The sequence below is a fragment of the Anarhichas minor genome, unplaced genomic scaffold (genome assembly GCF_050575085.1).
Source record: "Anarhichas minor isolate MPS153535 unplaced genomic scaffold, ASM5057508v1 ptg000054l, whole genome shotgun sequence".
Taxonomy (NCBI): domain Eukaryota; kingdom Metazoa; phylum Chordata; class Actinopteri; order Perciformes; family Anarhichadidae; genus Anarhichas; species Anarhichas minor.
Window position 1 is genome coordinate 2318221 of NW_027466500.1, and position 16747 is coordinate 2334967.

The following is a 16747-nucleotide window of genomic DNA, read 5'->3' on the forward strand; positions in this document are numbered from 1 at the left end:
AAGCGAAGTTATCATTAGTACCGGACAGTCACGTGACGCCCTCATACCTCCCCCCCCCAAAAACTCCCCATTACACACACACACACACACACACACACTCAAACAAACAGACAGCAGCAGGACAGTTTATTAACTTGAGATCAACAGTCTTTATTGTCGAAAAAAATAACAATTTCAGACTTTCATTTAAGACCAAAAAAATAACACAAAACTGGCTTGGGACATATAAATAAAATGTTTCTTCCTTGGAAAACACATATCTTCTCACACTGAAAACACCATTTTAAAAACCTACCAGAATCATTCACTCTGTAAAAAAACTGCCATGGCACAATGTGGTGTGTCCAGCCCGCTCTTCTTCTTCCTAATGTGCATTACTATTGTTCCTTTGGTGCTCTTACTGTTTCAACGACAGCTGGTGGTCGTTTTGGGTCCTCACACAACACCGGTACAATGGGGATGAACAAATACTAAATTCTACGCAGCATCGGGGTGTTCGTAACTGTGTCTGTGTCCAGGTGTTAAGTGTCCATGCACTTGTAATCACCCTATGTTCAAGTACATCAAATCTAACAATATCTCATCGTGTGACCATTCAATTGACTTAACAAAAACAACTAAAGAACACTAGTCTTTGAGGCAGGCAAACACGTCATGTGATATGTGAAAAATGTACTGTATAGATGTAGCCATGCAACTTAAACCAGTTCTGATTAGTTACACAACTGAAAGTGTTTCTTTCAACCAAAACACTACACTGAATTGTTGTCAGATTTTTGAAGTCTGACCATTTTCTGATGTACTGAGTCTATTCCTTCCACAAAGCACTTACTTTGGTTTTTAAAAATGTAATCAAAGTTATTGTAGGCAGACTTTGCTACCACATGTAAATAAAGAAAGAAATGTAGTGAACCTACTGTACCCTAATTCAATCCCTCTAAAGAATAAGCCAGTTTCAGAAACATACTAAACTGTTTTAAAGGAGTAAAAATCATTTTACAAAGAGATAGTGCGCAACCCCAATGCATTCCCATTGTTTAAAATGTTTAAAAACACAACAACACAGGCCCAGTGCTCCGCTAATGAAATGAAAGGAATGCAACGAATCAGATAGGCCTCTTAAAAACGTGAGCTGTTCCTTTAAGGTTCAAACTGACGGGGGGGGGAAGCTGGTCCTTAGGGACCAGCAGTCACTACTGAAGGATAACCTCACCTCAGAGATAGAGTTCATACAGAGTGCAAAGACGGACACGTTGGAGTGAAAAAGGGTGTTTCTCCAAAACCATCCAACAATCTTAAGAACATACGTCATAGTGATGCTAAAACTGTCCAGGGGCTCGACATTAACCCAAACAATCTGTGGGCTCAGAGTGTAACAGCTGGGGAGGAAAGGGGAGTGTTTGTAGAGAGAGGGGGGGGGGTGAGCCGTTTGGACCCCATGTGTGTGTCATGTCGGTTCTGCTGCAGTGTTCTATGGTCCGGGGAGGTTCACAAGGAAGGAGGGAGTGAGAGGGCCGAGGAGGTGAAGAGGAAGCTTCTATGTTTGCCATCATTCCGTTTCATTTAGGGCACAAGGCCTCCGCCACTCCTGGCCTCGTTCATGGATCCATTTGTTTGATACTAAAGACAGAAAAGAAAAGATAAACTTATAGCCCTTTGATTACTTTAGAAACAGTACAAATGTTTACCCTTAAGAGTTATTTACTCGGGCAAGACAAAGACAAAGAGGAGCTCACCCCACTTGTTGCCGACCAACACTGGACAAGCTGCATGTCGGGTGCTGTAGTCTCCCTCCCCGCTGGGAAACAGATTGTACCAGAACACTGCAGAGCCCTGGAATCAAACAAACAACAGGCAACAGAGGTTAGCGGTGCTGCAAAATCTCCAGCAATAGCCCGGATGCCAGCCTCAGTCTCCTGAATACAGTCAATAAATACACGTTTTGTGATGGTTAAACATGGTATGTGGACTCGAAAAAAACCTTCTTTCGATGACAGGAATGAACAAATAGACATTTTCTTAGAGTGCATGATCTTGTTTTGCATTAAATGGTTGCCCTGTTAGAGGATTGTGTTGTGTGTGGGAGAGAGAGAGAGAGAGAGAGAGAGAGAGAGAGAGAGAGAGAGAGAGAGAGAGAGAGAGATAGCATATGAATGTGTCGAATAATTAGTACCGTTTCTCTCTATGTGGCAAAAACAACATTTTGCACAATTTAATTATGTTAATTCATATTTCTAGTGTGTACTATACTTCAAAACAAACAAACCTGGGAATTTGTTGGTTATATAATGTGACCAACTCAGTCATAATGTACTCGATGTAATAAGTGCTGGAACATAAGCGGTTACCTTTTGGGGATAAACTGCTGCGCCAACATCTGGAAATACTGTGGCTCCACCTGCTGCCACATCACTCATCTACAACACAGAGACAAAAAGAGTTTTTCTGTCACAGCAAATACTTCTGCAGTACTACGACTGTTAATAAGTGCATTTCTGGAAGGTCACATTCATTGCTTTCTGCGTGGTTACAATCCATTTAAGTATCAAACTATTTCACATGAATATTGAAATCAGATATATTGGCACCGTTTATACGCAGCTTTTATAACAGTGACTACATTTTACTCCAAGCCTCATTTCTCATAAATCTCCCCTCAACCTTTTAAAGTTAAAACATAATGACATTCCTTCAGTCACTTTAAATAACTATCTGCTTTTTTACCCGTAATGTTGGTTTTCAGAACAACAATGGCTGTTCTTTTCTTGTCCATGTTGTACACGTCATCAAAAGGTACATGTGATGAGTGTGTGATTGACTGTTAACTGTCCTAAGACAGGCACTTAAAGTAGTGTAGTAAACGTCCCAGATACCTGCACCATTACTTCATGATGTCATTTAATGAACATAGTTCATCAGTTGAGATTTAGTGTCTTGACATTAGAGTTTAAAATAACGCTCTGCTTGTGTGAAGAAGGACCCACACGCCTGTGTGACATGAGTTAAGATGCCTTGGCCACGGTGTACGTTCAATCTAAAGTTAACAACACAGGTGTTTAGGTGTCTCTAGGGAGAGTTCACTCACATAGAAGAGCCATGTTGCGATGCGGTTCCCGGTGCCCAGCTCTTTAAAGGCATCTGGCTCATCTTTCTGTGGAGAGAGAGAGAGAGAGTCAACATCAGGTGTAATTGCCCCGACGTATTAACACTACTGTACATGCAGATAAATGAACTTGTGTCTTACCCTTCCAAAGTCAAAGTGAGGCTCGTATTGACCTCCAACGCCATAATTTGCAACCTACAGAGATCAATAAAATATGATTTAAGTCTCACAACTCTACAAATCAGGTTTCCAATAGACAAATACACAAACAGATGGGCGGGGGTTTGTTAGAATGTATATCACATGTATATGAGGACGATTCAGTAAAGAAAAAAAGATCTAAACCAAAGAGAAAACGCTGTTTTGAATCCGACTCTTTACCTGCAGCTCCTCTGCAGTGTCCATCTCCAGCCCGGTGAGATCCTCAATTCTCTGGTTGATCGTGTCAATCATTGGATCTTCATAGCCAGTGAGCCAAGCGCTGGAATACAGGAGGGAAAGCAGAGCAACTGAGAAAGAAAACGGGCAGTTCTACACAGCACGTCAGTGAGTGACGTGTTTGTCCACCAGATGGTAGTAAAGACTCTGGTCGACAGAGAGGCATGCCACATGCTGAAACGTCGCCATGAAAAGCTAAAAAAAGAAAGTGAAGTTGGACATTTCAAATCAGATGATAGAAAAGGGAGCGGAGGTATGAAGAAAATGAAAAATAGGAAAACCGGCCCGAGATTCAGAACCTCCAATCAGCTCTGGGTACAGGGTTGTTCTGACTCCAAACCTGTGTGCTCTTCAGAATGTGTACATTTAACACGAGAGTCTGGTTGAGAACTGCGACAAAACTGTTTTCATGGCTTAAACTTTCCCCGACACTACCTGCCTTTCATACTCGGTCTCAGAGAAGGCCCACTGAGCATGACAATGAACTCTTTCTTGTGAAATATTAAAACATGACACGACTGCAGTTCTGCAGGCCGCATGATTCAATTCAAACTGGTATTTTTTTCCTGACTAAAGCATTAAAAAAAAGCCACAGTATCCACATAAAAAACTGCAAAACCACAACTAAAAAGAGAGAATTGAAGATATTTTATAGATCATTTATGTGAAGTTATTAACAGATATGTGACGTGACGGACAAAGACAGAATCAATTCAAACAATAAACTACTTTAAGGCATGCGTGCGTGCGTGCGTGTGCGTGCGTGTGTGCGTATGAGAGAGTCAGTAAGATGAGTCAGCTTTTTTTAAATCAGTGTTTTTTGTTGATAATATAATATGTGATCTTTTTAAAAGGAATGCCGGACCAAATGTGTTCCGATGTGTCTTGTAGTCAGCTCAGTGAACCGTCGAACGCTTCCATTCTGCTCCCTCTGTCACTCCATGTTCACTGAATATGGAAATACATGCTGGCTAACACGTACGCCTACAAAACACATCAAAGGAACACCACACCCTTCCACCGTAAGCACACACACCCAAACATTTATTACCAAGAACTGCAAAACCTAAGAAACGTGGGTTCTTTTGGTAAATTGCTAAGCCTGCTAAATTTTAAGGGTGGGGAGAAAGTTTAACTTACAATAGAGAACGTATCTATTGAGGTGGAACACTGCTTCTAACTACCGGATAATACTTTCTTAACATCTACAACAATGAGAATAACAATCTCTCTTTCCACACGTTTACAGCACATCTCGATCTGTGTTTCTTAGAATGTGCATCCGGACTCAGGAAGTTTATTAATCCCTCTTGCTGATTCATTAGTTGAAGAAGCATAGAAGAGTCGCAGCAGCTGTAGAGAGTTCAGACGAGAGAATTTGTGATGGATTCATTCCTGGAAAGTGCAGTGGGGAACAGAGGTCCAGTGCTCAGAATCTCAAATAACCTGGGAAGGATGGCCGGGGGGAAGAAAACAATCTGCCACAGTTGTGCCGTTCCATTAAAAATTTTAACTCACTGGGGAAACTGAAGGAATACAGAATATTTCAGCTACACCTAAAAAACAACAACAATAAAGGATTATTTATCTTGATTTGAACTATGTTTAAGCTCAATTTTGTGTCAGAGTTTTCACTTTAACCAAATTAAAACCTCTTCTAGTGTTAGTTTTCCAAGTGTAGCTAAACATTTTCCTTTTTTCCATAATGTTAAAGGGTGCAGGGCTCAATAGGTGTTTCAGCCAGGGCACAGAGATACAGATAAAGAGAAGGATGTAGGAGGCCTTGTGGTCCTCCTGTGACCTGGGACCCCTTACCTCTTGGAGACTCTGTACTGGGTCGTGGTAAGTTTCCCGGTTAGGGGGTCATGCACCGTGGCTCGCCTTAACTACAGTAGTTCCCGCAGCACAAGGAAGTCGAGGACAAACAAGAGAAATAAAAGAAAGGGGGGAAAAAAGATGATAGAGTGTGATACGCACAAGAGGACGAGTGGAAAGAGGACAGAGGGAGAGAAAAGAAAGGAAGATCCGGTTACTAGTTGTCAATGTTATTCTTTAGCAGAGCCAAGAGAGTGTTCTGTGAGGCAATGCGAAAAAAGAAAAAAAAATGTCCATTTCAAAATAAGAAGATATCAATGAGTGCCTCTGATACACCTCATGGCTCACAAAAGCAACTATGTTAATATCAACTAGCTCTAAGAAGGCATTCTTTTCCTTTTTTCTTTCACCTGTGTCACATATTGCAAAGGAATGTGCTTTTATAGACCAATAATAGTGTTAGAAATGTGTCTAGCTGGATCTTGTGCCTCAGCTCAAGAGCCTTTAAGCTTTGGAAAGGCTGAGAAATGGAGTGATGTGCACGGACGGGAGAGCAGAGGATAAATGGGATGAGTAATTGAGGAGGGGAAAAGGAGGAAAACCATCTCACTTTCTCCTCCTCGGCTCTCTCTCCTATATCCTCTGCTCTTGGCGGCTCCTGGGTAGGCCTTACCTTTTGCTGATCCGGTACGGCGCTGTCTCCAGCACTCCTGTGATGGGGTTTGAGATGGTGGCCCTGCGTAGCTGTGAAGCCAGGGACACGATTTATCCACACGCACACACACACACACACACACACACACAGACACACATGTGTGTCTGTGTGTGTGTGTGCTTGTCAAACTAGCAGAATCATATCAACCAGCCTCACAGCTTTGACCTCCCACCCCTTAACACATTAAAACCACATAACAGAAACTGAAAAAAAGCCGAACGAATGCCCCTACTAAGACCATGACACAGAAACATCCCAAATGTGTTAATTTCCTGTTGCAGTGTATGTTAACGACAGAAGCTGACAGGAAGTAAACATGGACCCAAGCTCTGAAACGTTCTACACAATCAATTGGAGCAGCAAAACCACATAGAATCACTTACTCGGGGCTTTGCCAGTTGCTTGACCCTCTCCATTTCTTGGTCGGAGATGATGTCGATGAAGCGGACGATGTAGGGCCGGTCCCACTCATCTTCCTGTTTGACAGGCGCCAGCACATACATGGGGTTGCGATTGTTGTCATAATAACGACAGAACAGCCGGCTCTGCCTGCGGGGGGTCTGGTTGAGAGAAAAGGAAAGCAAGGAGCAAAAGGAGTTGAGACCGACACGTCTTTATTAAAGTTAGAAATTGTGTTTTGTGCATATCTTTTTGTCCTCCTCACCATTCTAATGCCCTCTCCACGACAAAGCATTTCATACTTCTTCCTCTCTGGGACCTGTGGAGTTAAGAACTTCTTTTTGGGCTTCTCCTTCTTCTCCTTCTTCTCAGTCGTTTCTCTTTTCGCTCGCTCCTTCTCCTTTTGAGTTGGGTCCTCCTCAGCCTTTTTCAGCTTCTCCAACTGGAACTCAAAGTACTTCAGGTTGCCCTTGGCGCGCTGATGCTCTGGGTCTAAAAAAACAGGAAAATGAGACGCCAACAGAATTAATAGCGGTGATTACAAATTGTGAGGACTGCAGCAACGTCACCTCAGAATATCACACCCGCTGTAATCACAATAACTGAGCTTCCAACATGACATAATTACTGTTACATGATATTTATTCAGTCTAAACAAAGAGCATCAATTCCTAATCTATCTGATGTTTATGTGACATTATTTACCTTGAGCAGAAATTTTAGAATCCAAAAGTGACACTATCACTTCACATCGCAAAAGATGCCTCCTGGTGCACTTAATAGTGTGGAGGGACTCACCCAGTGCAAGCAGCTGCTTGGTGTAGTCCAGGGCTCGCTCTATCTCCCCCTGCTGGTAGATGGAGTAGCTGAGGTAGTCGAGCAGCGTCACCTTATCTATAGTGGACTCCTCTCCCCGATCGAGCTGTTTCAGGGCCTGGGCCATCCACAGCTCTGTGTGGTAGTAATCGACATCAGAGTAGGCGATTTTCCCCAGCTCATAGCAGTCCTCCACTGTCATCTGGATCTTGTGTTTCACTCCTGGTATGCAGAGGATACAGGGGAACATTGTCATAGCAGAAAACTGAACCATCCTCTTTATAATGTAAATAACATAGAAACCAAGAGAAACCCTCTCTTCCCTCATGGCCCGCTGTTTACTGTGACTATCGGTGGTAGTGGTAGACATCCGGGTAGATGTGGTATGCACAGATTGAAGGCGCTTACCGGGTAGGTCTCCTGTAGAGATAGTGTTGGTGTCCAGTCTGTAAGTGTCTTGCAACCGGAGGAGAGCTTTAGCCGCCCCGGTCTGGTCCTCATCTGTGGGGAAGTGCTGTCTCTGGATCGTCAGGTTGGAAATAAATCCTGAGAGAGGTGGACAGCAGAGCACAGAGAAGGATATAGTAGGATGATTATGTACGGGATCCATAACAACCAGACAAGTGAAGACAATAAATACTCTCTCGTAACGGTCAGTGGGACTGCATGGAGTGACTCTGATTATACTGTATTAAGGCAGACATGTGGCAAGGATTAATGAGTAATGTTCTCTACCATCTCAATAACTCATATGTACCTTCAGTGGTGTCACTGAGCACAAGGCTCTCCAGCTCCCCCCACTCCGTGTTCAGCCTCTTCATCAGTTTGAAGGCATTGACAGGGTGCCCCAAATAGCCCTCGGGGTCCTGTATGGCTGCGGCCGACAACAAATCCAACTTATCAGCCCACCTATCGCAAGGATGACAATAATACGTTATTAATCATGAATATCTGTTTTTGAGTGCATTCGTGTGTTTGATACTGTATGCTCATGTACATGGATGCATATCTGTGTGTGTAGCTTTGTGTCGTCCACAAACTCACCGTTTGACCCGCTCGAGCTTGTTCTCCTCCACTCTGATGTAGTCCTTCAGAGAGGTGACGAGGTCTTTTTCTGTGTATAACAGATCCGTCATCTGGCCTGAGGAACACAAAATCAGAGACACTTCAACGTCAATACTGCAACAATGAACAACAACGGGCACCGCTAATCTTATCCCATCGTTACAGGTGTGCGTTTGCTCGATGTTTGTTTTACCTATGGAGGTGTAGAAGTCATGGTTGGCCGAGAGCGACTGCAGACAGCTCAGCAGCAGTAAACATAAACATGGCAGCTCCATCCTGAAGAAGGAGGGAGAGAGTTGGATTAGTTAAACATGGCTTAATTGCAGGCTGTTACACTAACTAACATACACAACATCTCTAAATTCAGTCATTTAACGTCTGGCTTTCATTGTGAGCCACATCAAACATAAGTGACCTTACATCTCATCTAGAATGCTTCTTCCTCTGTTGTTGCTTAACCTCCCTGAGTTATGATTTTGTTGTTCCTTTACTCCCTACAGTGCTGCTCCTATTGAACTCAAAACCTGGTTGTGAGCCCCATTTAAGAGCAGATAATCCACAGACCTACACTGGGTAGTTTATCTTTTTTATTCTCTTCAATAGCAGAAATATCAGCAGCAGTTATCTCAAGACCTGGGAAAAATCTATATTTAGGTGCATCAAAGGGTAAAACAGAAGGAGTCATCAAAGCCTTGAAAAGTTGGGAGCATCTCCTTCATCTTTTTACAAGTGCAGCCTCCCGACTACCACACAAAGCCAAATATAAGTCTGCGGTTGCTTACACTGCGTCCGGTTTGGTTTTGCAGTTGGCATAGTCATAACTACTACAGGGCTTCTGGCCTGTGAGGCGTGGCACCGCCGATGGGTTCTGACGTTGACTTGTGAAACAGATTTGAGCTGCACTTTTTTTTGGAGGTGTTGAAGTAAACTTTTGCACGTGTAATACGCCACACATTGGTGATATTTATGCGTGAACCTTTTCTGTTAGTTTCGGTTTTCCACCTCTGTTGAAGAGCTGAGTACAGCCGCTTCCCTTTCATTTTTCTCATCCCGAGAGTCTCAAACGGGTTCTGAGTCTGTCAGACGGTCTGAAGGGAATACTACCATAGCAGCAGAGTGCAGAGCAATAACTTCATGTAGGCTACAGCAAACTGTAGGGGAGGTAGATTTATTATTGAAATATTAGGACTTTATTCTTGTAATATTAGGATTTTATTCTTGTAGTATTAGGACTTTATTCTTGTAATATTAGGACTTTATTCTTGTAATATTAGGACTTTATTCTTGTAGTATTAGGACTTTATTCTTGTAATATTAGGACTTTATTCTTGTAATATTAGGACTTTATTCTTGTAATATTAGAACTTTATTCTTGTAATATTAGGACTTTTTTGAAATACAAACGCAAGAGGTGTCAGGTAAAATAATAATAATAATACCACTGGAAATATCCACAACAAACACACTTGCACGCACAAGAAAAAACCTTCCAAACCAACACACACACCTTTGGGCTTGCTATGCACACGCACACACACACACACACACACACACACACCTAGTGGCAAAGTAAAGGTCATGCATGAAACGTGCATCTATGCAGATTTCTAAAGCGTGCCTTCACTGGAAGCAGACAACAGGCTCAGACAGGTTCCGTCTTTGCCACAAGGACAAGCCTTCAGTGAAAATAAAAGAATGACTCCATATGACATTTCAATTCAGGTCAGCAGCACGCAGCAGAGAGGAAGGAAAATAAATGTGTCAGAGCTCTATGTATTTGATTAAAGCATAATTAAATTACATTAAAGTATATTCAAGCAGACACTCCATGGCAAGACACAAACTACCATTATCCCTGACTGCTACCAGTGTGGTGCCACTCAGTCCACGATACCATAAATATGCCTCTGCCACTTCGATTTCCAGGATAAAAACTCAAGAGAATATCATTATTATAATGACAGGGTGTCAGCAACGGTGTTGCTCTTGTAATAATATTGTTTAAGTGTAATGTCAAGATTAAAGCTGTAAGTATACCACTTATATTTAAGATCTGTGTGCCATGTCACACATGACAGTGAGCGGTAGTGAGAGTGTTTGTATGTATACATGCTTGTACGCGTCATGTGAAGACTCCAAAACATTCCCGATGGCAATTCAACATTTAAATTATCAGACACTTGAGGGGTTGTTTGTTTGAACTGGTTATAGAAAACTATTTTGCATTCAACTTCCCGGTACGTTTTTATTGCCTGACCTTTAGAACTATGTGTGGATTGGTTTTGTTCAGACATGTTTGATTAGCAGGATTGCTTTTCCCCCACAATCAGCTTCATGTTAATTGTGGGTAAAGAGGATTTATCACATTTGGATGAAGGATCCACCCTAAAAAAAAAAAAAAAAAACTGATAAATAATGCTCTTTGATTTTAAAGAAATTACACAAAACACAAAGAAGCTATGAAAAATAACCCAACTGTTGTCACGGCATAAACATTCATCCACAATATACGCAGGGAACAGATACAGAATAGATCAGTAATAATACAAAAAGTAATAGATTCATTAACAGAATATTTGACAGTGTACGATATGATAAAATGGTCCCAATCCCACAAACTGAGTAGCATTCACACATGTGAGCCCTTTAAACTACACATGGTCATTAGTTAACACATTGGGTCAGCCTCACTACAGTTTTCAGTAAACGTGAGACTCCTCCACTCAGTCTAACGTTGTGTTTTAGCACATCCTTCGCAGAGAAATGGCCTTCACCGCTTCACTACCTCTACGGAGTTTCGCTGGGAGTGAAGCAGTGGAGTCAGATAACACAGGGTGCGGAGGAAGAAGTGGACTGACTGCCACGTCTTCGCCCCTCCCCGCCGGGGAAACTCATGAGGGAACACAGCCCAATGGAGTCGGACTGACTTCCCCAGGAATAACCCCTCAATAACCCCAGAAAAACTCACTGACAGCGGGAGAGGAGAGGAGAGGAGGGGGGTGCTGTTAATTTGTGGAAGGCAGCTAATGCTGCTCGTTAACTCACAAACCAAATGAGCGAAAACAAACAAGAATGCAACTTAAAAAAACTTTCCAGTGTAGCTTGTTATCCCCAAATAGCCTAATACCGTGAGCTCACTGTTACCGTGCAGAACGTCTCAGCAAATACAATCCGTGCACATTATGCTGTTAATGTATGTGTCTGTGTGTGTGTGTGTGTGTGTGTGTGTGTAAGATAAAGCTGCAGCAGCATCCCACGCTGCATTGCACAGGAATGCCACAACACACAGACACAAGTTTTATGAACCAGGGGGGAAATTCCGGATCCGTTTTCTTTTCTCGCCATTTACGGCTTTTGCTTACCGAATTGAGCTAATATTACTCCGTAGTAATCAGTGCAGTCGTATCGTGTTATTCGCTGTTGCCGCGAGCTGTCGTGCTATATCAAAGTTTCCTCCAGCTTAGCTAGTTTTCAGCTAACCTAGCAAGCTGCAAACAGCAGTCCGCCGGGAGTCAATATTTACCTAAACGAGAGCATCCTGCAGCAGAAGTTTGTCCCCTTTTGTCGCCTGGTCCTCTGATGTCTCGTTAGCGGTGAGCAGATGAACGCGCACAGAGAGGTCTGGTACTTCTTCCACCTATCTGGGATGTCTCTGCGCACTGTTGGCCATCTGGTGGTAAAGGGCTGGATTCCTAAAAAAAAAAAAAAAAAAAGTCTGAACGCTACGTGCAGAACCTCACATGCATAAAGTCCCCCCGCTACGAGAGACTTTGGGGGCTGGCGTTGGATTGCTAGGGGAGGTGTCTTGTTGTCTGTAGACATGGATGAGTAGGCTAGTTGGGGTCTTAATGGTCACCTTTCTGCCACGTGTTGAAACTGCGCTGCTAAACTTCAATGTGCCTTCTTTTTTTTTGCTTTGGCCATGTCATTCAATAAAAAAAAAAAATCCCTTTTTTTGAAAACCATATTTCATTGACAAAACGCTTTGACAAGGAATGTGTTGTGTGCCCATAGATTCAATAGCCCCATTCAAACTCATGTTCTTTTGTAGTTTTAAACAGTTTAATTTGGCCAAACTAACTTATTTTTCACCGTTTTCACCTGCCTTTCCTCTTCCTCTTTCTCCCACATTCCAGAAAATTCCTTCCTCCCAACCGAAAAAAAAGTGTGACTGGAGGGAGGGAATTCCTGCTGCATGCTACTGAGTTCAACAGGGTGGAGCTAAGTGTGTGCGCGCGTGTGTGTGCGCGTGTGTGCGTGTGTGTGTGTGAGAGAGAGAGAATGAAACAGAGAGAGGCTGACTGTTAAGTTGACTGCATATACAACAAATCTCAATGCCATGCCCTGTGTAAACACTACAGTGTGTATGTCTGTGATAAACAAAGACCATTTGCAAGCCTCCATTCTGTTTTTAAATACTTTTCCGCATGAATAATTCCGCCTCAGAATATCATAACACCGTCACATTATGTCAGAGAATTGAAGAAAAAAACGTTCTAATGTAAAACACTATAGATACACTTTATTCATGTATACATTCTATCAACTATCATCAAGCAAAATGTCATAGAAGGGATTATATTATACTCTGTTTTACATTTAACATCAGTATTAATGTGTTTATTGAGGTATAGCACAAGTAACATTGTGTGAGGGATTTGATGGAGAAGCAAAATTAATGTCAAACTTGTGGGGGAAATACTTCTATCACGGCTTTGAGAGACCTCAGGGGGGAAAGTCCAGTCAGTGAATGTTTCTTTTTTTCCCTTTTTTGTGTAACAAACGGGAGAGCAAACATGTCAAAGTATGTATTGAAGCACAATATTTTGTTACATAAAAACATGCTGTGAATTTTGGAAATGATCACATCTATCTTTTTTCAATAAATTTGGACGTTTGGACTTTACTGCACTCTGGAGTTAAATGTTTGGATGAAACAAGTCGGAAGCAATCCTACACAGTCACCACTGTAATCTAATTCTACAAATAGTACAATACCAATAATATTAGTGGCGCTGCAACTGTGCAGAAATACCCGGTATAAAGACAATAAATAGACATTTAAAAAATATGCACAAGCTTCGAACTGTTCAGTATAGCCCTAAATATTATTTGTTATTATTTTCTGTTTCATGTTTAGATGAGATAGCCATTCATCTGACTGGTTCATTGATTCAAGATAAGATAACTTTATTAATCCTGAAGGAAATTCTTGTGCCAGAGATTGCTGAAAAATCACAATAATATAATAAAAAACAACACAACAGATTAATAAATATAGGGAGTAATACTAACCCTAGTGCGAACTAGAATAACAAAAAAGAGTAAGATGAATTCAGTAGAATAAGTAAACTGAAATAGAAAAGGTAAATTACCGTACAATAACATAAGATACAACAGGAATAAACATGTAAAAAGTGCGTAAGAAGTAATACTAACACCAGTGCCTAATAGAATAACAAGATAAATGTGCATGTGGTATTTCTGACATGAGTACTAGGCATACTTAAATTCACTACCAGTCCGCCAGTTTTTTTTCTCCCCATAACTTTTTATTCTTGAGCTTAAAAAAAATTCAGGCCCATCCAAATTTTTCCAGCTATTAAGCCACATTCTGAATCGGCCACTCGTCCGGTGTGTCCTCCTCTCCATTCCCCTTCTTACTCCACTCATCGGCAGATGTCGTTCAGGGAGGTGAGTTTGCTCCCAAACAGCAGCTCCTCATAGGTGAGCAGCTGACGCAGGAAGTTCACGTTAGGTGCCGAGCACGCCCTCCTCTCCTTCAACCAGCGCAGGGCATGAAGCAGTGACCAGCGCCGATGCTCCATGAGGAAGGCCAGCGTCACTGCTGAGCTGCGACTCCTGCCTACGCTACAGTGGACCAGAACGCGGCCGGCAGGCTCACCCATCAGGGCCGAGTTGATGAACCTGGAGGCCAGCGGCAGTGCCTCCACCAGGTCCTGCTGGGCGTCATCGCTCAGACACAGCCTCAGGTAGCACAGCATGTTGGGGAACGCATCGGGGCAGCTGGCAGTGGCGTTGACCACATGTGTGATGTGTAGATTCTTGATGATGCGGTAGTCAGAGGCCTGGGAGGCAGAGCCCTGGTAGAGAGCTTCTTCCAGGATCTCTGAGGGGTAGATGGTGAGAGTGTGCCGCTCAGGTTCCAGCAGGACCATGCGTGGTGTGCAGAGATAGGGGTAGAGGGCCTGGAAGGCTGAAAATCCCCCCAGCAGGATGACAGGGTCCATTCCCAAACCACTGATCTGGAAGAAACAGCGCTGGAGGTCTGGGGAGTCGGTCCTGGCCTTCACACTGCCCACTGAAATTAGCACAGAGACATATAGAAACAATGACAGTGACAGAACACAGACAGCTAGTCAATACAGATAGTCAGGTAGATGTCAACACAACTACGAGTATGCAGCACAGTGCTTTGAGTAAAATGCTACGGTCAGCATGCTAACATTCTCAATGACAATGATAACACGTTGAAGATTTAATGTTTACTATGTTCACTGTGTTAGTAGCATTGTGTCAAATAATTAGCGCATAGGAACAGCTGAGAATGATGGGAATGTTATCAGTTTCACATGAAACAAAATGTTGAAGTATTAACTTGATGATGACGCTGAATTTAAAGTTGAGGGATCACCCTCAAAGTAATTTGCCTGATATCAGACAGAGATGTCAACTCAAAGTTGTTGGAGTGGGTGGATTCAAAGGTCTGGAACCAGGCAATTCATCAAGACAGTTCAGTAAAAGCCTAAAATGTCAGCTTGATATTAGTCTCTGAATGTGGTTTGCTGACCTGGGCTGCATCCCTCCTCTGCATACAGCAGTATTATAGAATACTTCTGCAGTTCTATACAGCTGATCAGACAGCCCAGCGTAGGGTGGATCACCGTCACAGCGGCCCGCGCTGTCACCATGTGGCTGTCCTCGTACCTGACACACAAATTCGTAAAGATTATGTATTATAACTGAAAAAAATGGAAAGTAATTTCTTAAAACAGCTGGGCACTGTAGTTTTTAGCAAATGTTCAATAGGAGTCAATAGTGCATTTGTTTGGGAACTATTTTCAAAAGCGGACTAATACACATTTGGTGCTCCGGCACCGGCAGCAGGACGGTGTCCTTATGTGGAATTGACTCAAAATGAACTACAGTGGCCCCCCCCCTTCATTTGAATTAAGTACTAATCAATACAGACGTATGGCACAGAGCAACAAGTTGCAGCATGTTAGCCTTTGAAAACACAGACAACACTTGTTAGTAGAATCAATTCATTATTGTTTTTCATCTTTTCATTAAGAAAAACATCACAAAAGCTATCCTTTAAATAGTCCAAAAAACTGTGTTTCAGGTAGTCCCTGCATTATTTGTGAGGTCACCTTATGGCTGAAAAGAGAACACACTTTCCCATCTCATGTGCAGCACTGACCTCTCTGTGCTGCGACAGTCCAGGATGAGGATGTAGTACGGATCATACAGGGCAGGCTGGCCCTCCTCTGCGCTCAGCAGGTTGTACACTTGCTGTGGGGTGATGTAGCCTCTCTCCACATACGCTGTTACTGGAGGAGCAGGAACCAGCACCCGCTCTGGCTCACACGCTGTATGCAGGCAGAGGAAATACAAAGTACAGTCTGTCTGCGTGCGTACAGTGTGTGCAAACATTTCCGTGCGTAAAGACAGAGCGAGTTAGAAGTAAAAATACTCCCTTTACCTTTGTTCTGATTAGGTATGATGGAGGAATGGTCACTGTCCGTATTGGTGACCTCTCTGTCACAGATGCTGCTCACTGTTTCGGATGTGTTGACAGGCTCTCTGGAGTTTCCTCTGCAACTGTTGTTAAATCTGAGACGGACACAGAGACACATGCACACAGAGAAGTGCACTCTCAATACAGTAATACAAGACGGAACACAAAACCAGTTAAAAATCACTCACCGAAGCACTGTTTTTGTTTTTTCACAATTTAAAAACCTTTACCTGGACAGTAGTACGCCCATCTCGTTTAAGTCATTTGGCAGATGCATCAGCTGTTCCCAGCAGCCCCTCATTAGAAGAACATGCTAAACTAAGAAAACAAAGAGATCCTGTGAAACACATTGAAAAGTATTCTCTCAAAAAGCCCAACACTATGCACTATTTGTTGTGGCTGTGATTCTTACTCAGCGTCGCTTCAGCCTTGCCCTTAAATTAGCTGGTAGTCTGGGAAACACAGTAACGGTGAAGTGCCCTGAAGAGCAACGAGGTAGCTGGCTGTGACAGGTGAGAGATGAGAGACCTGGATAGGAGCCCTCACCCAAATTAACTCCCAATAGTCGCAGTGTACATGGAAATTTGGTCAGGACAATGTTTTAAGATTACGGTAGTATGAAAGAATACACTGG

General features: G+C 42.7%; 2 protein-coding genes across 2 annotated transcripts; both read right to left on the bottom strand.

The window, feature by feature from the left end:
- Nucleotides 1-130: 130 nt before the first annotated feature.
- On the bottom strand, nucleotides 131-12721 carry LOC142931831 (prolyl 4-hydroxylase subunit alpha-1-like). Its single transcript, XM_076075950.1, has 15 exons — nucleotides 11875-12721; nucleotides 8545-8627; nucleotides 8331-8427; nucleotides 8044-8195; nucleotides 7695-7832; nucleotides 7269-7508; nucleotides 6736-6962; nucleotides 6455-6631; nucleotides 6030-6100; nucleotides 3485-3584; nucleotides 3245-3298; nucleotides 3086-3151; nucleotides 2349-2417; nucleotides 1737-1833; nucleotides 131-1620 (listed from the first exon to the last, which is right to left on the bottom strand). The coding sequence occupies exons 1-15, from the start codon at nucleotides 12171-12173 to the stop codon at nucleotides 1550-1552; spliced, it is 1941 nt and encodes a 646-aa protein (XP_075932065.1). The 5' UTR covers nucleotides 12174-12721; the 3' UTR covers nucleotides 131-1549.
- A 1299-nt stretch (nucleotides 12722-14020) lies between these two features.
- Nucleotides 14021-16363, bottom strand: LOC142931683 (dual specificity protein phosphatase 2-like). Its single transcript, XM_076075731.1, has 5 exons — nucleotides 16344-16363; nucleotides 16078-16208; nucleotides 15796-15952; nucleotides 15163-15299; nucleotides 14021-14673 (listed from the first exon to the last, which is right to left on the bottom strand). Exons 1-5 carry the CDS (start codon nucleotides 16361-16363, stop codon nucleotides 14021-14023), a joined length of 1098 nt encoding a protein of 365 aa, XP_075931846.1.
- Nucleotides 16364-16747: the final 384 nt, after the last annotated feature.